Source organism: Symphalangus syndactylus, chromosome 15 (genome assembly GCF_028878055.3).
Source record: "Symphalangus syndactylus isolate Jambi chromosome 15, NHGRI_mSymSyn1-v2.1_pri, whole genome shotgun sequence".
NCBI lineage: Eukaryota > Metazoa > Chordata > Mammalia > Primates > Hylobatidae > Symphalangus > Symphalangus syndactylus.
In genome coordinates, this window is record NC_072437.2 from 70,495,074 (window position 1) to 70,516,981 (window position 21,908).

The 21,908-nt window shown below is 37.5% G+C and overlaps 1 protein-coding gene across 9 annotated transcripts in view; it reads right to left on the reverse strand.

Moving 5' to 3' along the window:
* The window catches only part of SGCG (sarcoglycan gamma), a 175,190-nt gene that overhangs the window by 13,173 nt on the left and 140,109 nt on the right, over positions 1-21,908 (reverse strand). For all 9 annotated transcript variants that reach the window (XM_063618841.1, XM_055244028.2, XM_063618842.1 and 6 more), the window contains one exon: positions 16,413-16,485. In XM_063618841.1, coding sequence (XP_063474911.1) covers positions 16,413-16,485 — 73 coding nt within the window. The remainder of the gene's footprint in view (positions 1-16,412; positions 16,486-21,908) is intronic.

Genomic DNA, 21,908 nt, shown 5'->3' on the forward strand with positions numbered 1-21,908 from the left:
AATTAGATAGAAAGATAACTAAAAATATGTTGAAAGTGACCTTGCATCATTTAGGAACTGCTGGGTTTTTGTACTCATCTTTAGTAATTTTATCCTGAATACACACATGAGGTGTTTGGGATCAGACGCTGATTCCTCATTGAACACCTCACTATAAGTAGCATATGTCAGCCTCACTTTGCCCTCATCTCTACCCCTAGGGCAACGTGCCGAGCACCAAGCAGGTTGTCCTGTAGGAGTAGTCGGACACCTTATAGGTGAAGGCTGAAGAAAAGTGACTTTATCAAGGGGAAAGAGGCAGCTCGCTACCACCCCAGTGAAAAGGTCTCTTGATGGGGTCCATAGACTGCAAGTGAAAAACCTCTAGAGAATGAGGAAGACATACATATGAAGAACTATGGCTAATAATTTTTCAAAATTGAAAAAGAACATGAGCTTCTGAAACTGAAGAACTGAAGAAGTTCACCGATACTCAAGTATAAACTAACACATACCAGACACTGTGGTGAAACTGCAGATGATCAACATTAACAAGAAAATCTTAAAATAATTCAGAATGAAAATCAGATGATCTCTAAAGAATCAAAAGTACACGAATGAGTAATATATTTTAAAATACTCGTGTAAAATTATTGTCAGCCTAGATAGAAATCTGGCTCAGCCTGACCAGCACTTAACTATAAAGGAAACTGGACATTTCAGACACAGGGAACAAATGTACAATCTATAGATGTTCACCAAAAAATGTACTTACAGAAATTAAAATAAGAAGAAAAGAATGTTTACAGGAAGAAGTGGTGGACATTACAAAATGTGTTGGTAAAACTAAATAGATATGGCCTGAAAAAATAAAGCAGGGAGATGAATAAAAGCAATGCTGAAATAAAACCACAATGAAAGGGAAGTTTGGATAGAAGTGACTTTCTAAGTTTTTAAAAATATTATTTGGGAAGAAGCTGGTATTGATGTAGAGTTGGTTGACAAGTATTAATTTGTGTCTGTGCATATAAACAAATAAAAGACAATCATTGAAAGAATAAAAATAGAACTATTGGGGGAAATATGGGTGGAGAGGAGGAAAAGTTTATTAATCCAACAAAAAAAGAAAAAGGAGAAAAAATGAAAAGAAAAAGCATGGTAAATAAAACAAAATGATAGAAATGTGGCAAATAAACCAGTTACCATAATAAATATAAATGGGCTAAATTAACCCATTAAAAGAAAATCCCAAACCAAAAAATTTGAAACATAGAGAAACAACTGAAACATAATGCTGCAAACATATTGAAAATAAAATACTTGGAAAATGTAAATCAGTGCAAAAGAAAGTAGGACCAGGTATAGCAACTGTAATACCAGACAAAATAAGGGCAAAAGGGTAACATTACTTATGATTAAAAGGAAGAATTCAGGCTGGGAGCACTGGCTCATGCCTGTAATCCCAGTACTTTGGGAGGCCAAGGCGGGCAGATCATGAGATCAGGAGATCGAGACCATCCTGGCTAACATGGTGAAACCCCATCTCTACCAAAAAATAGAAAAAATTGGCCGGGCATGGTGGCGGGTGCCTTGTAGTCCCAGCTACTCAGGAGGCTGAGGCAGGAGAATGGCGTTAACCTGGGAGGCAGAGCTTGCAGTGAGCCGAGATCACGCCACTGCATTCCGGCCTGGGAGACAGAGCGAGACTCCGTCTCAAAAACAAACAAACAAAAAAAATTACCCGGGTGTGGTGGCTGGCGCCTGTAGTCCCAGCTACTTGGGAGGCTGAGGCAGGAGAATGGCATGAGCCCAGGAGGCAGAGCTTGCAGTGAGCTGAGATCGTGTCACTGCACTCCAGCCTGGGCGACAGAGCGAGACCTCATCTAAAAAAAAAAAAAAAAAAAAGAGAAAAACAAGGCAAAAATACTAAGTATATAGATGATGTTAACAATGTAATTTGCAAGATTGACCTGGTAGCCGCTTACATATAAACCTTGCATTAAAGCAAAAGATAACATACTTTTAGCATAAACATTTATGAATAATTACATGCCCATAATGAGTAACAAGGAAAAATTTCTAGCAAGGAAAGAACCAAAATGGACCTGAAGACATAGAAAACTTGAAAAGAGGAACTTCATTAAATACATTGAAGTGGAAGTGTAAATAATCCAACTTCCCCAAAATGTACTGGCTCTTTCATTTCATATATGAGTTTACACCAAACCTTTGATCGCTCTTACACACACTGTTTCAAAGAGAAAGGAGAGGTGGGTACTTAGACCAAAATGGAACTTTCTTAATTTGATAATAGGTATTAATATTTACCAAAAACCTATTGCAGACATCATTTCATTTAAAAAATTTAGAAGCATTTCTCAAAGTTAGGAAGTAAACACAGATGTCCATCATTACTCTTTCTAGCCAACATTTGTCCCAGCCAAAGTAACGATACAGGGTTCTGAGAAGTACAATAATAAAAAGGATGACTCTTTTTTTGGCACTATCACCATCTTAATGGAAAAACCAGTTAAGTTCTACAATCAAAATATTAAAACTAAGCTGGGTATGGTGGTGTGCACCTGTAGTTCCAGCTACTTGGGAGGCTGAGGCAGAAGGATCATTTGAGGCAGAAGGATCATTTTAGCCCAGGAGTTCGAGGCCAGCCTGGACAATAACAAGACCCCATCTTCCTCTTTCTCTTTCTCTCTCTCTCTCAGCATATGCATGTATTTATATATATATGTAAACTAATAACAATGATCAGTAAAGTTGCTGGCTTAAAAACTATCATGAAAAAAACAATAATAATCACTTTGAAAATATAACAGAAAAAAGAACCCATTCTCAATAGAAACAAAAACTATAAACACCCTGGTAATGAATTCTAATAATTATGGGCAAAACCTAAATGGAGAATATCATAAAACATTAAAGGGCATAAAAAAGGCTGTGTGAATAGAGAGATATACCATATTTATGGACAAGAGACTTCATTATTATAAAGACATGAATTCAGTGTAATTCCAATAAAAAAAACCAAGAGAGTTTTTCAAAAAACCTGAAAAACTGATTTTAAAATTTATATGAAAAACAGTCCAGGCATGGTAGTTCACACCTGCAATCCCAGCACTCTGGGAGGCCAAGGTGAGTGAATCACTTGAGGTCAGGAGTTTGAAACCAGCCTGGCCAACATGATGAAACTGAGTCTCTACAAAAATACAAAAATTAGCCGGACACGGTGGCATGCACCTGCAATTCCAGCTACTCAGGACGCTAAGGTGAGAGAATCACTCACACCCAGGAGGTGGAGGCTGCAGTGAGCTGAGATCATGCCATTGCACTCCAGCCTGGGTGACAGAGTGAGACTCTGTCTCAAAAAAAAAAAAAAAATTACATGAAAAATAAATGTCTAAAAACAGCCAAGGCAACTCTGAAGAAGACATGGTGGGGACACTTGCCCTAGTAGGTACCAGATGCATTGTACAGCTATTAGGGAGATACTGGTTTAAGAAGAAAAAAGCCAGAACAACGGACAAGAATAGAGCACCCATTAAAAATAGCTTTATATATGGCAAAAATAGCATTACAGATAAACAAGGAATAGATTGACTTTTGAGATGACTGGGTATTCCCAGTCAGAAAAGAAAAGAAAATTATTTGCCTACTTCACATCCACATGAAAAATAACTTCTTGTCTGATTAAAGACCTAAATATAAAAACAAAAATGTTTTTAAAAGAACTCATTCCCTCCTTAGTGCCCAAGCAGTGGTTTCTAAAACCCCCAAGTTCCTGAAAGTTAATTTTCATAGAATACTACAAGGATAAGTTAACTTTCATACTGGCCAAATACTCTCCAGAGAAAGATCAGTGTCTATAAATTAATGATTAACAAGTGAAGCATTCACAATCTTCAGCAATCCACGTCTTGTTAGACTTGACCACCATATAGGTGTAGTGTTGACATTTATAGAGATCTGTATGTGGGTTTTTATTTTTATTTTCTCACTTCAATATGGAATGTTTTTGTACATAAAAACTTGTGTTTTGTTTTAATAATGAACTATGCAAAGATACTGTCTATATGTAGTTGTATTTACACAATAAATGCCTGCATTTTAATAGTTAATGTATTTATGATATTCTTTATGATTTATGACAATGATGAGCCTTGAAATTCAAGTATTTCACTTGAATTTATGGAATCCATGCTTTTAAATACAGATATAGTTTGATACATTGGTATTAACATTATTGCCCTATATTTCTTCTCCCATGCATCTGTACTGACTTCTAATATTTTCCTTTGAATTGAATCACCTTTCATTAGAACCTTGAAAAAAAAACCATGCAGTTCTTTAGAAACTATCTCCTAAAAGATGCATAACAGGGCATAGTTCTAAGTACTGCCCACAGCCAATGCTGGCACCATCCCACAGTAATCCAAATTACTCCTGGGATTTCATTATTTCTGTAAAGCGTACCTCTGTCTTGAAAAAAGATAAATTTTTTTAACTCACGATAAATATAAAATAAACTTCTAAGCTCATCAAGACTGTACTTCACAGAAAAAATAATAACAATATCTGAGGTCTAGAAGGGAATGGAATGTCACTGCAATGAACACAAATTTGTGAAAGATTATGTTGCATTATAGAGTAACTAATGTCACTCAGATAAGATGGCTACGATTAAACATCTGTGACATATCCAATTCAGTCTTTCAGGGGAGTCTCAGACTTTTAATTACTGCAGAAGTCAGTGAACTATAAAAGTTCAGTTCGTCCTTAAGACCTCTGTTTCAGTAACTTTGTTTAGTATTTTGCATCTTACTTGTTAATCTTAAAAGGAATTAGAAGTTTGTTTGTTAAGAAAAAATATTAAATCTTAAAAAGTTCTGTTTAGCTAAAAGAAAATTAAATCTAATATATTTGTAAGTCCTTCTTGAAAAGGGCAACTTATACGTTTACATTTGGAGTGTTACTTTTCACATAACGTATTTCACATTCTGGATTTAACAGTGCTTTATAGCTCAGGAGCCCAAGATGTCATCAGTGAATTCTTGTATGAGCACTGACTGTGCTCTTCTGTTCCTGGATGAAACTTTCAATCCTGAAACTGTTTCCAGTTGTTCAATTGATAATATGTACTTTTTTTTTTTGACGTTTTGTAGTTTTTTCCTTTTTCTTGGAATTGCTAGAATTAAGGAAAATAAGCCACACCGTAAGTTGTCAGTTACCAGAAGGAATAAATTGTTTTCATTGTTCAAGTTAAGAAGACTTAAGATATTAACTTGTGACAAATAAAATATACATACTTGGAACTAAGGATGTGATCATGCGAACAGTGTTAGATCACTTCAGTGCTTCATTGATCTTTATCAATGAGCTGTATAAAACCATGAAAACAACAGGAATTTTAAAATTCCTATGAGACTACTTTCAGACCACTATACGAATACAGTTGAAAACTTAGATTAAGTGAATAATTTCCTAGGGAAATATGGTTGGCCAAAATCAACTCCTATTAAAGGTTGCAAGCTTAAACACAATTTTCCATAAAAGAAGAAATACACTATTAATATTAAAACACTGTCTTTAAAAATTTCATCAGGCCCATATGGTTCCAGGGAAAATTCTATCAAACCTTTAAAGACCAGAACACCCCAATACTCTAGAAATTATTCCAGAACATTGAAAATGAGGAGAAATTTCCTAATTATTGAACCAAGAGTAACAGGGTTACTTAAACTTTATAATCATAGCATAGCCAGGCACAGTGGCTTACACCTGTAATCCCAGCACTTTGGGAGGTCAGGTGGGAGGATCACTTGAGGCCAGGAGTTCAAGACCAGATTGGGCAACACAGCAAGACCCTGTCTCAAAATAATAATAATAATAATAAAAAAATTGTAGTGCATTCCTGTAGTCCTAGCTACTTGGAGGCTGAGGTGAGAGAATCGCTTGAACCCTGCAGCTGGAGGCTGCAGTAAGCTGAGATCGTGTTCTTGCACTTTAGCCTGGGCAGGCAGCAGAGCAAGACCACAAAGAAATATGGGTTATGTGTATAATATTTCATGGCCAAAGTAGGATTTATTCTCAGAATGCAAGATTGGTTCAGTATTAGAAAATCCATTAATGTAATACCCCATATTAATATATCTAAGAGACATACATGACTATCTCTGTAATTACTAAAGACTGTCTTACTAAATTCAATACCCATTCAACACAAAATAGAAATTGATATGTGCTTTCTTTATAAAACCCACATTCACATCATTTTGGTTAATGGAGAAATACCAGAGGCATTTCCACTTTGACTGGAAAAAGGCAGTGATGCTTACTATCTCCACTTCTTTCTCACATTGCATTGAGGACATTGGGAAATCCAATTAGCCAAGAGAAATCAATTAGAGATATTATACTTGGAAAATAAGGTGTAAAACTATATCTATTTGCAAATGATCTGATAGTATACCTGGAAAATCCCAGTGAATCAATCATCAAATGGATCCAAACCATAAAAGGTTTAGTAAGGTAGTGAGATATAAAATTAACACACAGGAATCAATAGCCTTCATATCTAAAACAATAACGGAATAATGATGATATAATAAACCTCCTTTTAATAGCAACAAATAAATGTGGAAAACACATATGAAGAAAACTTTTCAATGCTCCTGAGAGGTACAGAAGTAGCTTTGAACAAATGGAAAGACACCCCCTGTCCTCGGGTAGATGACTCAACACAGTAAGTTGTCAGTTTTCCCTAAGGTAATTTATAAACTTAATATAATCCTAATACAAAATAAGTTTTCTGGAAGTAGCCAAGTGAATACTCAAGTTCATGTGCAAAAATACATAACCAATAATAGGCAGACTAATGTTCAATGATGTACAACGTCTTTGTGTGTGTGAGCACATACACGCATGTGTGCACAACTAGTCCTACCAGACATCAAAATATCTTCTCTGTAATCCCAGCACTTTGGGAGGCCAAGGCGGGTGGATCATCTGAGGCCAGGAGACCGAGACCAGCCTGGCCAACATAGCGAAACCTGGTCTCTACCAAAAACAAACAAACAAACAAACAAAATACAAAAATTAGCCATGCGTGGTGGCAGGCTCCTGTAATACCAGCTACTCAGGAGGCTGAGGCAGGAGAATCGCTTGAACCCAGGAGGCAGAGGCTGCAGTGAGCTGAGATCGTGTCACTGCACTCCAGCCTGGGCAACAGAGCAAGACTCCATCCCCCACCCCCCCCAAAAAAAAGCCTATTTAGTTAACAAAGTCCTTACTGGCTCATGAATGGAGAGACTGGTGCAATAGAATTACAATTGCAGGAACAGCCCCAAGTTTATAGAGACATTTAGTGGTAAAGGTTGTATTTCAAATCATAGGGGAAAAAGTAGAGTTTGTAATAAATAATCTAGTTGCTGGCACATCTGGTTGGCCAATTGGAAAAGATAAAATTAGAATCAGACCTCACACCTTATACCTCATACCTCATGCCTCATACAATAATAAACTCTAAGTGGATCAGAGGTCTAATTGTAAAAGATAAAGCCACGCAAGAAACATGTTAAATTCAAACTTAAAATCCAGATACAATAAAAAAGATTAATAAACATGGGTATGTAAGCATTAAAAAGTTTGCACAGCATAAAGTACAGTAAGTCCAAAACCAACTGAAGCTGGGAAAAATTATTTAAAACATATATCAGGGATGAAGGGCTAATATCCCCAATATTTAAAGAAGTCTTAAAAATTGAGAGGAAAAATATTTTTAAAAAGTAGAAAAAGACCAGCAAATAATTCACAGAAAGGAATATAAAAACGGCCTTTAAACATATGAAAAGTTGCTCCACCTCACTCATATTAAGAGAAATGTAAACAATATTGAGATATAATTTCTAATCTGTCAGATTGGCAAAATTTAAAATATTTTAAAACGCATTGTGTTGGGAGCTACGGGGAAAGGAAAATAGATTTTGTTGTAACAATGCTAGTGTGCAAATTTGTATACCTCAATGGAGGGGAAAGTCACTGAAAGGGGAATTTGGCATTATCTGAGTAAACAATATATGCATTTATCTTTTTTACCCATGGATTCCTCTTCCAGGAATTTGTCATGAAGCTGTATCTCCAACAATATGAAAATTTACCTGCACAAGCACATTGTAAATAAATCAGGTGCCCATATATAGGGGAGCAGTTGAAAAACCTCTGATACGTGCATGGAACTTGTATGTGATTTCTGGAGCTCTTTCCCGGCATATGCCCTCTTCTCTGATCCTGTGCCCCACAGACTCCATTAGCCTCAACTCCCCACTCTCGATCTCTTTCTCCTCCACTCCCAGAGGTTCCCGTGCACTGACTGGATTCCCCTTCCCTGTGCCCTGATTCTGAACATGCCTGTGGGCAGAGAGCTCGGGCAAGTGTAGGGCTCACCTCATGAGTTTCTATCTTGTTTTGCACTTCATGTTATCCAGTGTCTGAAAGTGGTTGTTTCATGTATTTGTCAAGTGTTCTCCCGGTTACCAGAGATGGTGCATCCAGTCCCAGTTACTTCATCAGGGGCAGAAGAGGACTGTTGCTGAGAGCTTGCAGGGGTTCCCCTTCCCAGGTCCTTTTTAACAATCTCCTTCTCCCACTTTATAAAGAAAGACATGTTCATTCATTCTGAATCGATTATGATGTACTACCCTGGGGTAGAAATACTTCCAGGGTAATGTGCAAGGGAAAATTAAAAAATTGGTGACAGAATTGACAAATTGAATGACTACAGTGATTACAGAGGTAATCATTTGGCAAGTTACACAGTTTCTAATTCTTTACTTTCAACAAAAATTGAAGAAAGACCTAATGAATTGTCACTGATAGTCATTACAAATAACTTTTAATGGTGTATATTTAGGGAAGAGTTCAGAACATCAAGTGACTTTTTAAAAAACTGATGCCTAATCTTGACGCCTTCTATTAATAAGCTATATTTATTAGCAGATCTATCAAATAGTTTTTAAAAAGTTCCAACCATTCATTAAAAGATGTACTTTTATACAATCTTACTTTTTGTTACTATCAAAAATCTTAATATATTGATTTTTTCACTTTTAAAAATTATTTTTAATTGATATGTAATAAATAAACATATTCATGGAGTACAGAGTGATATTTTGATACATATATACAACATGTAATAATCAAATCAGAGTAATTGGCATATTCATCACTTCAAGCATTTATCATTTCTTTATGTTGGGAACATCTGAAATTCTCTCTTTTAGTTATTTGAAAATATACAATAATGGGAGGAGGAGAGGATAGGGAGGGGCTGGCTAATAGATGCAAAATTACAACTTACGTAGGAAGAATAAGTTCTAGTGTGCTATAGCACTGTAGGGTGACTACAGCTATACTGTTTTGATCAATTGTTTTCTCCTTAAATTATGACTCTATCCAAAAGAAATTTTAAAAATTCCATGGTCACTAGAAGTAATTATATATATATATAATTATATAAATATATTTCTTGTGGAGAAATAGGATAAAGTGATCAATGAAATACTGTGAATCTTTAAGTAGTGTATATTAGGAAAAAATTGTGGGTAAGTGAACTGGAAGTATTAGGTCAAGGACAAAAAGAAAACTTTTCTGACTCCATAAGAAGAGCTTGTTTGTATGTTTTTCAGTTCTTTGATGGTGGGTATCAAATCTCCATGCTTCTTAGATTCCATCGATATGTTTTAAGAAGTAATGAAAATAATTTTATTTCAAAATGATTTATGTTATTTAAACCATAAAAGATCATCATTGCTAAACTGACTTGGTAAATATTTCCTTTTATCATCAAGTTGTGTTTCCATTGATTCTTTTTTTCCTTTTTTTTTTTTTTTTTTGAGATGGAGTCTTGCTCTGTTGCCCAGGCTGGAGTGCAGTGGTGCGATTTCAGCTCACTGCAACCTCCGCCTCCCGGGTTCAAGAGAATTATTCTGCCTCAGCCTCCCAAGTAGCTGGGATTACAGGTGTGCACCACTAGGCCTGGCTAATTTTTGTATTTTTAGTAGAGGCAGGGTTTCTCCATGTTGGCCAGGCTGGTCTCAAACTCCTGACCTCAGGTAATCCACCCGCCTCGGCCTCCGAAATTGCTGGGATTACAGGCCTGAGCCACCACGCTGGACCCCTTTGATCTTTTTAATGCTATTTGTTTCCCAATTTTGATTCTGTCTGCTATTAATACTGCGATGCCTACTTTCTTTTGGTTAGCACTTCCCTGAGCTTTAGGTTGCTCCAAGCCCCATCTTCCCCATTCCCTGGCCCAGCCCTGGGATCAGCCACTTCTCCAAGAAGTCCTGGTTCCTTGAAGAATGGTATTGAGAATGCTATGAGAAACAAATTTCTGGGAGCCAGTGATTTTATTTTAATTACTTCATGTCTCATTTCTGTAATTTCTATTTTGTTATTTCCCAAATCTGCCATTTTTCAAACTATCTTGTCTTTGTCTTACATTTCTATTCTTTTTTTTCCTCATTTCTATTCATTTTTTTCCTCATTTGAGCATTTTATTTATACTTGTTCTAAAAATCTCTTTGCTTTTGCTCTATGACATAACAGTTCCAGGAGATTATTTGTAGGAGCTGCTAATTCTAATTCTTCTCCATGGTAGTTCAATTCCTTGTTTTTGAGACGGAGTCTCGCTCTGTCACCCAGGCTGTAGTGCAGGGGCACCATCTCGGCTCACTGCAAGCTCCGCCTCTCAGGTTCATGCCATTCTCCTGCCTCAGCCTCCCGAGTAGCTGGGACTACAGGCGCCCGCCACCGCGCCTGGCTAATTTTTTTGTATTTTTCATAGAGATGGGGTTTCACCGTGTTAGCCAGGATGGTCTTGATCTCCTGACCTCATGATCTGCCCTCCTGGGCCTCCCAAAGTGCTGAGATTACAGGTGTGAGCCACCGCCTTTTTTTTTTTTTTTTTTTTTTAAGTAAACTAGTCTTTAGCAGGGATTGTTTTCCTTAAGTGTCTTTATGTCATGCGTGATGGGATAACTTTTTCAATGTAGTTTCTCTCTGTTTTTAAATAGTTCTCTGGGTTTCACAGACTTTGGTGCAGTTGTTACTGTTAATTTTCCACCTCGGAGTTCCTATACCATGAAGTAGAATGCGATTGCTTCTCCTACTTCAGCCAGGCAAAGCCTCGCAGGTCATGATTTCTTGTGGGTAATTTTTCAACCCGTGGCATAAGATAACAATCTTTCTTGTGACATCCTTGGGCTGATGGGAATATTGTGTGACGTATCTGATTCATGGGAGCTCAAGATTTCGGAGGTTTCTCAGCCAGGGTGTTTCATGCACACTGAAAAATCGCTTGGAATCTCAGTCCCACATCAGCATTAATGTCCCGGCACCTAGTCTCTATGTATCCTGGTTTCTCTGTGAGTAGCTTTAGCTTAACTCTTCCTCTACTCGACCACGAGCTGCCTCTTTATTGTTGGGACCCGGGAATTACCCTTTCTTGGTTTCTAATTGAGCTTAGTATTTATAAACACTTACTAAGTAAACTTTCGTATTTACAAGTGCTTGCAACAGGGGCAAATGTTTCCATCCACACAGTAGTATATGTGTATCTTCCTTAGATAAGTAAAATGAACAGACATGGAAATAATAACTTACTTAACTGACATCACATCCTTATGGTGTTACACAGAATTCAAATCCTCCCTTCTGTGGGGTATCATCCCAGATTACTCTGGGAAGATTTTATATTTATTTGCTTATGCCTCCAATAGAAGTTGTACTTTTATCATAGCAATTAAATATACTGTTCTAACTCGTTTGCATGTTTCTTTTCTCAATAGACAGTAAACCCATTAAGGTCAAGGACCATGCCTTTGGTATCTGGCACATAAACACTTTAATACACTTTTGCTGAATTTTAAAAAAAGAATGAATTACATCATGTGTGAATGCAAGGTTGCTTTAAGGTAGTTTGTCAGAGTTTATACTTTCCTTGCAAATTATTTTGCCATAAGAAATGTAAACCTAAGGCCGGGTGCAGTGGCTCACGCCTGTAATCCCAGCACTTTGGGAGGCCGAGGCAGGCAGATCACGAGGTCAGGAGATGGAGACCATCCTGGCTAACATGGTGAAACCCTGTCTGTACTAAAAATACAAAAAATTAGCCAGGTGTGGTGGCGGGCGCCTGTAGTCCCAGCTACTGGGGAGGCTGAGGCAAGAGAATGGCGTGAACCCTGGAGGTGGAGCTTGCAGTGAGCCGAGATGGCGCCACTGCACTCCAGCCTGGGCGACAGTGCGAGACTCTGTCTCAAAATATATATATATATATATATGTATATATATATATATATATATACATATATATATATATATACATATATATATATATATATATATATATGTATGTATATAAGCCAACTAGGATATTCCAGAATCTTTTTACTGTAATCAGGCCAGGAATAGTAATGCTGCTGGAACCAGAAATAAAAAGTGGAACATAGTTTATGGCAAGAAGTTGCAGAAGAAGAAGATATGACCATCATATAATCAGTCAGAGGCATCTCAGCGTAAATCAAAGAATCAATCTCTCAAGGATCTGCTGGGTGGTGGAGACAGCAAACTGGATGTACGTGGGCTCTGGAGTCAAAGCTGGATTTGATTATGAGTGGCTACCTTTTTAGTTTTGTGACTTACAACGTGGAACTATCTAGATCTGAGTTTCTGCCTTTATAAAATGGGGATAAAATTGCCAATCACTTCATAATTAAATGAAACAAATTCTGTGACAGCACTGAGCACAGTTCCTGGCAGTCAAAAGTATTCAGTGAATGTTAGTTCCCACCTCCCATCCTCACCACACTCCTCGAGCATTTCCTTGCAGTTTTGGTATTTTTTTCAATTGCCTTGGTTTTAACACTCGAGTTGCTCAATCCTTCCTCAGTACCGCCTTTTAGAAAGCAAAAGAATACTCTTGTGCTGTTTCTTTTTCAGTAAGAGCCTGCTGTATATACAGTGAGAAGATTTATGTCTTAATGGGATAACATGAGATGAATTATTTAATTGAGATCTATGTATTTTTTTTTGAGACGGAGTCTCGCTCTGTCACCCAGGCTGGAGTGCAGTGGCGCAATCTCGGCTCACTGCAAGAGATCTATGTATTTTTTTAAATTGACATTTACTTTAAAAGTGTTTTGGCATTTCTACAATCTATATTATTTTATAATTTTCAAATGGCTTTAATAGGATTATTTCCACAGCTCTGAATCATTTTTCTAACCTAGGAAAATAAAATGTTTTTCTTCTCTATAAAAATTCTTTAATGTTAATCTTTTTATCCATTTTCGAAATTAAACCTTGTTATAATTTAATTATAGTCACAATCTATTTTTATGTTACAAATGTTCACTTTGTGGGCAAGATAAATTGAACTCCTATTTGCTTTTGATGAATATTTAATTGGACATTAAATATATAAAAAATGCTGCCTTTCCTAATCCTATATTATTTAGTGTGAATATCTATGTAGTATAATAACAATTTTTTTTTCCCTTGAAAAAAGACGGAGTCTGGCTCTGTCGCCCAGTCTGAAGTGCAGTGGCATGGTCTTGGCTCACTGCAACCTCTGCCTCCCAGGTTCAAGCAATTCTTGTGCCTCAGCCTTCCGAGTAGCTGGGATTACAGGCATGTGCTACCACGCCTGGCTAATTTTTGTATTTTTAGTAGAGACGGGGTTTCATCACATTGGTCAGGGTGGTCTCGAACTCCTGACCTCAGGTGATCCACCTGCCTCGGCCTCCCAAAGTGCTGGGATTACAGGTGTGAGCCACCATGGCCGGCTGTACAATAACAATTTAAAAAGTGATTGTCAGCTGGGCACGGTGGCTCATGCCTGTAATCCCAGCACTTCGGGAGGCCAAGGTGGGCAGATCACCTGAACTCAGGAGTTCAAGACCAGCCTGGCCAACATGATGAAACCCCATCTCTACTAAAAATACAAAAATTAGCCCAGTGTGGTGGTGGGCACCTGTAATCCCAGCTACTCGGGAGGCTGAGGCAGGAGAATCGCTTGAACCTGAGAAGCAGAAGTTGCAGTGAGCCGAGATTGTGCCATTGCACTCCAGCCAAGGCAACAATGTTGGGAACAGGCCCCCCAAAATCTAGCCTTAAACTGGCCATAAGCAAAATCTTTGCAACACTGTGACATGTTCATGATGGCGATAACGCCCACACTGGAAGGTGGTGGGTTTACCGGAATGAGGGCAAGGAACACCTGGCCCACCCAGGGCAGAAAACCGCTTAAAGGCATTCTTAAACCACAAACAATAGCATGAGCGATCTATGCCTTAAGGACATGCTCCTGCTGCAGATAACTAGCCCAACCATCCCTTTATTTCAGCCCATCCCTTTGTTTCCTATAAGGGATACTTTTTGTTAATTTAATATCTATAGAAACCATGCTAATGACTGGCTTGCTGTTAATAAATACGTGGGTAAATCTCTGTTCATGGCTGTCAGCTCTGAAGGCTGTGGGACCCCTGATTTCCCACTTCACACCTCTGCATTTCTGTGTGTGTGTCTTTAATTCCTCTAGCACCACTGGGTTAGGGTCTCCCTGACTGAGCTGGCCTTGGCAAACAAGAGCAAAACTCTGTCTCAAAAAAAAAAAAAAAAAAAAAAAGATTGTCTGTGTTTGACTTTTCAGTTTACAAAATGCTTTTAACATAATATCTTATTAAATCTTTCCTAGAATACTCTGAGGTAAGGATTACTATCTGTAATGTTTAATATGAGAAAAAATAGTCTGGAAAGGTTAGTTTGGCCATGGTCAGCCGGCTTGTCTGTGTAAAGCTGGGATTCCTATTGTACCTTGTATTCCCTATTATACATAATTTATTAAAATATATTAATTGTTCTGCATTCACTTCAAGTTTAAATTCTAAATGTGATTTTAAGTGATAGCATGAACTTTAAGATCATTTAAAATATTATTTGGTTTTGTTATAAAATACACATATATTATTGGAATGAATAGTTATAGGTGTAAATGACATTCAGTAGCCTAGTGGTAAGGTAAAATATACATAGACGCAAAGATTCTGTAAAAAATAATAAATTTATGTATGGAACTGGGTGATTTTTATATATTCAGGATATCATGTACAGATATACCAAAGAGTGAGGAAAGTATGCTAAGTCTGATAAGCTAGGCACAAAAGGAAAAAACTGTATAATTTCGCTCATATGAGGCACCCAGATTAGTCAAATCCACAGAGACAGAAAGTAGAATGGTGAGTGCCAGGGGTGACTGGGAGCAGGGAATGGGGACTTGTTAAATGGATACAGGGTTTCAGTTTTACGAGATAAATGAGTTCTGGAAATGGATGGTGGTGATGACCATGAAGTAACATGAATGTACTTAAGACTACTAAACTGTACACTAAAAATGGTTAAGATGGTGAGTTTTATGTTATGTGCATGTTACTACAAATTATAAAAGAGATACACCAAATGTTTCCAACTATTTTGCAAATATGGATTTATTGTGCACTTGGTTTTTATAATGTTATTTTCGCTACTAATAGTGCATATATCTTTTAAAAATTTAAAGTAAACTGACATTTTCAAGAGTGCCTTTTGCACATTTCACAGTCACATAGGGCACCTTTGTCTTCTACTAAAAGGTTCAAAGGTTTTGCCTTGTTTGCAGATAGTGTAGAGATGGATAATATAATATATATATGCACATGCTTTGTGTTAAGAATTGTAAAAAACTTCAGGAAACTTATGCTGACACTTTTCAGGAGAAAATAACAGGTTTGTAAAATATATGAATCATAAACCTGTAGCATCTCAATTAACACTTGAGGGATGAGCAGACATTCGTGAGGTCTCCTTGGGGAGGGGGGCACCCCACGAAGATGCAACAGTCAGTGCAAAAGCACAGAGGGCTTGGCATGGGATGGGTGGGCGATGATATGGCAGTGACTCATGTCTGGGTGGCAGGGTAGGAGAGGAGGTCCCGCCGGTCACAGCCCAGACTATGAAGGGCTGTGGGTGCCCAGTGGAGCACTTAGAATTTTCCTATGGCTGATGTGATGTGGGAGCGATGAAGCATTTTAACCAGCTTGCATTTAGCAAAGTCATTTTGATACCAGCGTGAGAGGCAGATTGGAGAGGAAGAAGGAGGAGGAAGGAGGAGGCTGTGAACAGGCACCAAGTGTGGAGTCAGTAGGACTTTTTGACCTCCTTTGGATTTTAATAAATACTATCTAGTTATAAGCAGAAAGTCTTGAAAATAAAGGCAACTGATGAAATAAGAAACACTGAGGTAGTAGTCACTGCTAACATATTATTCCAGCACATACCCTCTTGTCTTCTACAGGAGAGGTTGTTAATATTTGAACAAAAATTCTTACCTAAGGTCTTGAAACGGGTCGGCTCTGACAAGGGGTGTCTCCACTGAATGTTCAAAAAGAGCCCCTTCAGGCCCTAAACAAAAAACAAAGATGTATCAGGAGCAGAAGTAAAATAAGTGGCACCAAACAAAATAAACATTTAGCCTAGATATTAAAGAACATATGGATTTTGTTCTTTCTTGCAGAATTTTTGCAGATAAGTTTGAGTTACAGGTGGAAAAATAGGCCCAACTGCTTCCCTACTTTTCTGAGGCTCTCACAATTTCATTATGTTCCTATAAACAAAATATGTTTTTCAAAGCAATTACAAATTAGCAGGCTTATTTTAAAACTAGAAAGCAATATTAGTCTTCAAATCAAAAAAGAAAGAAAAGTTCTTCTGAAAATTGCATACATCCATATATTTTAAGTAATAGTATCTTAACTAATTCTCTAGATTTTATGTGTAAAAATTGTATTTTGTATTATTTGTTTCTAAGGTAGTCAGGATATTTACAGAAAAATTAAAAGCTTTAAATATTTAAAACGAAACTTCTAATTCCTAGAAATCAGCATGTTCCCAGTTGTTTCATGAGTCTGAGAACCTAATTATATGCAAGGCCCTGTGTCAGCTGGGGTGCAGAAAAACACAGGTGAAAGTGACATGCTTTTTGATGTATCCTAACTTGTTTAATACTCAGACCCCTGCAACGCAGGTAGTATTTTCCTATTTACCCATGAGGAAGCTGAGGAAGAGAAAGTTTAATTAACTTGCCTAGAGTTCCACAGCTGAGAAGTGGCAAGGCTGCAATTCGAATTCAGAGCCCACACATTTAATCTATATGCTATAGGGTTTTCATACATAAATAACAATATATGATAGAAAGTAATGTGCCAGTAGCAAAGTGGAACAAAATTATTTGGAGGGTCATCAATGGGGAAGAATTACTTTAAGGCATCAGGGACTATTTCCTGTTTTCATATAGGAAAATTAAGTGGGTCTGAACCTTAAAATAAATAAACTTTTATGAACATATGGAGATTGTGAGCAAGAATTTCAAAAAGAGCAGCAGTCCAGGGGCAGGAAAATGTGCTGAGTGTCCAGGAATAAACAAATAATCCAATTCACTGGAAGCAACGAATTCTACATGGAATACAAATGTATCTTTCACATTATATTTAAATCTATATCCTCTTGAATTTTATGGGCATATTCACAGATATAAGCAGCACCACATGCTTGTATATGCTCATCATGATTTCCCCAGGTTGCTCATGCCTATCTTAGGCCCTGCCCTGCCTAGGGTCCCACCTCTAGCTCAGGCCCTACCCTCGGCTTAAGAGGCTGTGGCTGCCGCTTGCAAAGAGTTTTTCTCTCCCTTGTGGTTCCACAGGAATCTCAGGATTCATCCTCACGCTGTGCACTTTCCTCTTTAGGAAATACAGAGGGTCCCTGACTTGCTATGGCTTTGTAGAAGGCAAGCCATTGCAAGTTGAGGAGCTTCTATAATGAAACAATTAAAAGGTTTATTTTTAAATCAACCCTTGTACTAGTTTCAATATTGGACACTGAAGAAAAATTGCCTGGGTAAAGGTTTCCCAGCCTGTAACCTGAGAAATCCTCATCCTGGGCAAAATATCTTTTGAGCAGCCCTTACTAATTTTTCTTTTTTCTTTTTCTTTTTTTTTTTTTTTTTTTTTTTGAGACGGAGTCTTGCTCTGTCGCCCAGGCTGGAGTGCAGTGGCGCAGTCTCGGCTCACTGCAAGCTCCGCCTCCCAGGTTCACGCCATTCTCCTGCCTCAGCCTCTCCAAGTAGCTGGGACTACAGGCGCCCGCCACCACGCCCGGCTAATTTTTTGTATTTTTAGTAGAGACGGGATTTCACTGTGGTCTCGATCTCCTGACCTCGTGATCCGCCCGCCTCGGCCTCCCAAAGTGCTGAGATTACTCTTTTATCTTTAAGATGGAGTCTCACTCTGTCACCCAGGCTGAAGTGCAGTGGCATGATCTCTGCTCACTGCAATCTCCGCTTCCCAGGTTCAAGCAATTCTCCTGCCTCAGCCTCCTGAGTAGCTGGGACTACAGGTGCCCACCACCACGCCCGGCTAATATTTTGTGTTTTTAGTAGAGACGGGGTTTCACCATGTTGGCCAGTCTGGTCTCAAACACCTGACCTCCGGTGATCTGTCCTCCTCAGCCTTCCTAAAGTGCTGGGATTATAGGCGTGACCCACTGCGCCCAGCCAGCCCTACAGTTCACAGTACCTTCACATTTTCTCCACAGTATTACTGGCTATATTAGCTTTGTTATTATAATTACTACTTCCTTAGTAATTTTATTTAAATATGAAGATATGATAAAAACCCACACTGGAAAAAAGCCCTTATCCAAGAAATAATAGCTTGTGGCACAAAAGCAAAACAGACTTAAATCAGAACAAAGTGAAATTTTAAAATTACAAACAGACTTAGTAAGATGATTTACATAAAAACTATAATCAACTGAAATAAAGGAACACACATAAGTGAGGGTTAATGTTTCATGAAAATTATAATTTATGTAAATTATACTCAGATGAGAAACAGATCCTCATGTATGCTGTAACAAGTCACATTTTCTTAAAATACCACTTAAGCAAACCTAAAAGATAATGGAGATCATTATGTAAAGTTAGGCTATACCAAGCACTGGAGTTTCCACAATAAATGTTGCCAGTCAAATTTTAGAGTACAATGTCTGGTTTGCTGATGTGTTGACAACATTTCCTGCTTGGCATAGAGAGGAAAATAATTTAACATAGTAATTTGTATAATAATATGTATTCATTTTATCATTTTCTTTCCTCCTTGCTTCTTTTGATTTGCAAAATGTAAAAGAAAATGTAAATTTTAATACACCTCAAGTCAATTCCCAAGAAGACAAGCAGAGCTATGCTTAGTTTTATGTAAGTATATTTACTGTGGTTTATGTAGCATTGTTTGAAACCCAAGTAATGCTTTATTATCACGAACCTAGAGTGAGCTTTATGAATCATCAAAAAATAATGATTTCTTTCCATAACTAAGATATAGAAACAAAAGGAATGTGGGCATAAAGTTTTCTGTAATTATTTTCTCTATTTTTATATAAACAAGATATTATGACTGAGAAAAAAATCAACACATTTTACTTTCTATAACACATACCCTTTAAAACAAAACTAGAGACTGCAATCTATTCCACTTCCATAGGCAATTTCTTTTTTTTTTATTTAGGTTTTAGGGTACATGTGCACAATGTGCAGGTTTGTTACATATGTATCCATGTGCCATGTTGTTTTGCTGCTCCCGCCACCCCATAACAGTCCCTGGAGTATGATATTCCCCTTCCTGTGTCCGTGAGTTCTCACTGTTCAATTCCCACCTATGAGTGAGAACATGCGGTGTTTGGTTTTTTGTCCTTGTGATAGTTTACTGAGAATGATGTTTTCCAGTTTCATCCATGTCCCTACAAAGGACATGAACTCATCATTTTTTATGGCTGCATAGTATTCCATGGTGTATATGTGCCACATTTTCTTAATCCAGTCTATCGTTGTTGGACATTTGGGTTGGTTCCAAGTCTTTGCTATTGTGAATAGTGCCACAATAAACATACATGTGCATGTGTCTTTATAGAAGCATGATTTATAGTCCTTTGAGTATATACCCAGTAATGGGATGGCTGGGTCAAATGCTATTTCTAGTTCTAGATCCCTGAGGAATCGCCACACTGACTTCTACAATGGTTGAACTAGTTTACAGTCCCACCAACAGTGTAAAAGTGTCCCTATTTCTCCACATCCTCTCCAGCACCTGTTGTTTCCTGACTTTTTAATGATGGCCATTTTAACTGGTGTGAGATGGTATCTCACTGTGGTTTTGATTTGCATTTCTCTGATGGCCAGTGATGATGAGCATTTTTTCATGTGTTTTTTGGCTGCATAAATGTCTTCTTTTGAGAAGTGTCTGTTCATGTCCTTCGCCCACTTTTGAGCACAGTGTTGGGTCAAAATAAATACAGAGGCGAATCTCTAAATTAAATGATTTTTAGGGCAATCACAGAATTGCAATTTGGGGCATATCTCCAAAGAACAAAGAGAAAGTTGGGAGTTTTATTAGAAAGAGAAACGTTGGTGGGTGCAGTGGCTCACGCCGGTAATCCCAGCACATTGGGAGGCCAAGGCAGGCAGATCACTTGAGGCCTGGAGTTCGAGACCAGCCTGGCCAACATGATCAAACCCCGTCTCTACTAAAAATACAAAAATTAACTAGGTGTGGTGGCGCACGCCTGTAATCCCAGCTATTCTGGAGGCTGAGGCATGAGAATCATTTGAACCTGGGAGGCAGAGGTTGCAGTGAGCCAAGATCGTACCATTGCACTGTAGCCTGGGCAACAAAGTAAGACTCCATCTCAAAAAAAAAAAAAAAAAGAAAGAAATGTTATGTATTGTTTTGAAAGAATGCTCATTGGCACTAGAGAAGCTTTTGGGAGCTGGCAAGCTCTGATTGGTGAGTGAGGGCAGCAGGTAGAACTCTTCTTGGTGTCACGGCAGGTTGTTTCAGCATTTACTAGGTAACACTGGTCTTAGGGTGACAGCAGACCATTTCAGCAGCTGGGCTTGAGGAAAATTCAATTCTTGAAAAAGGTGCTACATGCCCTGAGTGCTTTTTCCCCCAGCCCCTCGATTTACTTGGGTATGACAAAATGACCCAATTCATATAATCAACTTTCACAGCAGCTTCAATTCTTTTTCCCCAATAGCTGAATTTATTCAAAGAGTTTCAGTGGCACTAAAACTCAGTAATTAGTTTTTAAATGCATGCCAATTACTTACCTTCTAATGTAAGTACAATCAGTGATATTATATTGACATATGATTACGGTAATGTACTTATAGGGAGATATAAAATCTATAAACTGATATGTATTATCTTTAAATAAGAGCAGCAGTTTCTCTACATTGAAATGATAAATGCCCAAATTATATGCTCTTGATTATATCATTACTATTCAGCCTCAAAGTTAAATACTCCTCAGAACCTATTTGCATATAATAAAATGAATTTTCCTAAATGGTTTCATAAAATGATTCTCAGGAAATGGTTGTTGATCTTCAATTTAATTGCATTTTCTTTATGTTTGCATTCATTTAAATATTCACAATCAAGATGATATAAGAAATATAATTGGTATAATACCTCTTCTTTGTGGAAAATATAACATATTATTTGAAGTCATATAATTTAAAATTTTAGACAGAAAAAAGTTCTACTATAAAATATCATTATATAAATCATGCATTAAAATGACCCCATATAATGTGCATTATTTATACAGGAAAGTATAAATAAAAAGGAAAATAAAAGAAAGCCTAGTCTAGTAATGTTAACTTTTTTATTTTTAGAATATGTCATTGAGATTAGACATGGTAAATGGTTTGTCCAATTCTACTGTGAAGGAGTAGTACTCAAATAACACCATTCTTCCCTTCTGGA